This window comes from Cebus imitator, unplaced genomic scaffold, assembly GCF_001604975.1.
Source record: "Cebus imitator isolate Cc_AM_T3 unplaced genomic scaffold, Cebus_imitator-1.0 Scaffold96, whole genome shotgun sequence".
In the NCBI taxonomy this organism is placed as follows: domain Eukaryota; kingdom Metazoa; phylum Chordata; class Mammalia; order Primates; family Cebidae; genus Cebus; species Cebus imitator.
The window spans coordinates 3,080,531-3,082,415 of NW_016107411.1; the positions used below are offsets into that span (position 1 = coordinate 3,080,531).

Here is a 1,885-nt window from a genome sequence, read left to right on the forward strand (position 1 = left end):
CTGGAATGCAAGGGCACAATCTCAGCTCACTGCAACCTCTGCCTCTCGGGTTCAAGTGATTCTCCTGCCTTAGCCTCCCAAGCAGCTGTGGTTACAGGTATGCACCACCACACTTGACTAATTCTGTATTTTTAGTAGAGAAAGGGTTTCTCCATGTTGGCCAGGATGGTCTCCAACTCCCGACCTAAGGTGATCTGCCGGCCTCGGCCTCCCAAAGTGCTTGGATTACAGGTGTGAGCCACAGTGCCCGGCTGTTTTTATTGTTGTCATTGTTTTTTTTTTGAGAGGGGGTCTTACTCTGTTGCCCAGGCTGGAGTACAGTGGCGTAATCTCAGCTCCCTGCAGCTTCTGCCTCCGGGTTCAAGAGATTCTCCTGCCTCAGCCTCCTGAGTAGCTGGGATTATAGGCACACACGACCACGCCTGGCTAATTTTAGTAGAGACAAGGTTTCGCCATGTTGGCCAGGCTGTTTTCGAACTCCTGACCTCAGGTGATCCACCCGCCTTGGCCTCCCAAAGTGTTGGGATTACAGGTGTGAGCTGCGACGCCCAGCTTTTTTTTTTTTTTTTTTGAGACAGAGTCTTGCTGTTTCACCCAAGCTGGAGTGCAGTGGTGTAATCTCAGCTCACTGCAACCTCTGCCTCCCAGGTTCAAGCAATTCTCCTGCCTCAACCTCCCAAGTAGCTGAGATTACAGACATGTGCCACCATACCTAGCTAATTTTTGTATTTTTAGTAGAGACGGAGTTTCACCATGTTGGCCAGGCTGGTCTCGAACTCCTGACCTCAGGTGATCTGCCCGCCTTGGCCTCCCAAAGACTGGGATTACAGGTGCTAGCCACTGCGCCTGGCCAGGAACCATTTTTCCAATGGGTCAAAGTCACTTTGAATCAGAGCTCTGTTTACACACAACCTGGATGAGTCATGCAAGTCACTGGTAAAGAGGAAGGACAGATGGCCCCCAAACCAAAACCTCAGGGATGCCAGAGAATGCAGCTGCAAGGCCAACCCCCAGGCCTGGCGTATTTCCTGCGTGGTCCATGACCCGCCTTCCTGAAGGACCTGAGGAGGCACTGTGGAGACCCCAACAGGAGGTCCCTGCATGGAGGCTGGGCAGGCCCTGAGTGCCCCAGGGATGAAGAGCCTGGGGGTGGGAGGTCCAAAGAGCAGGAGAATGACCTTGTTGAACTGCGACCAGGACACAGAACGGTGCTGGAAGGCCTCCATGCTGAGGCTGTTGTCATTGAAGATCTTCTGGGCTAGGAAGAGGAAGTGCTCTGGGAGCAGCCCCCGGTTGGTTCCCACCTCAGCCATGAACTTCAGATTCAGAGTTTCACACATCTTCTCCCAGGGCACCCGCTCGGCCACCACAAAGGGCACGCGGTCCTGGGGAGAAGGGGGAAGAAGAGAGCACTTCAGGCTGTCGTCTTGCTCTTCCTCGGGCCGGCCTTCATCCCTCCCACCTGCCTGTGGCCTACCCCTTCACAGCACCCGAGCTTGCTCACAAACATGCTGCTTTTTCTAGATTATGGTGCTGTGGCCTGATAGTTGTTAAGACTGGGGTGAAAAGAGGTCAGAAATACAAAAGCAGGCCCATGAGAAGGCGTTAAGACCACGCCCATTTGAAGATGCCTGCCACCCCATCAACAAGCCTGGACCACTGCCCATGTTAGAACCCACCTTGCCCCATCCCCTCCAACTCCAGGCCTTTCCTCACCATCTCAGAGAAGGCATTGTCCCACAGGATGGTGGCTTTAGCATTGTTGTCTTGGTTGCCGTGGACGATGACCACAAGGGGCAGAGACAGGGCCTGAAGAGGGTGAGGACAGGGGTTTCTTTTCATCCTTTCTTTACTTTTCTCTCTCTCTCTTTTTTTTTTTTTTTTT

General features: G+C 53.3%; 1 protein-coding gene across 1 annotated transcript in view; it reads right to left on the minus strand.

The window, feature by feature from the left end:
* Positions 1–1,885, minus strand: part of STAT6 (signal transducer and activator of transcription 6) — a 15,611-nt gene that overhangs the window by 6,207 nt on the left and 7,519 nt on the right. The window contains exons 12-13 of the mRNA XM_017536164.2: positions 1,717–1,809; positions 1,179–1,385 (exon numbers count right to left, since the gene is read on the minus strand). Coding sequence (XP_017391653.1) covers positions 1,179–1,385; positions 1,717–1,809 — 300 coding nt within the window. The remainder of the gene's footprint in view (positions 1–1,178; positions 1,386–1,716; positions 1,810–1,885) is intronic.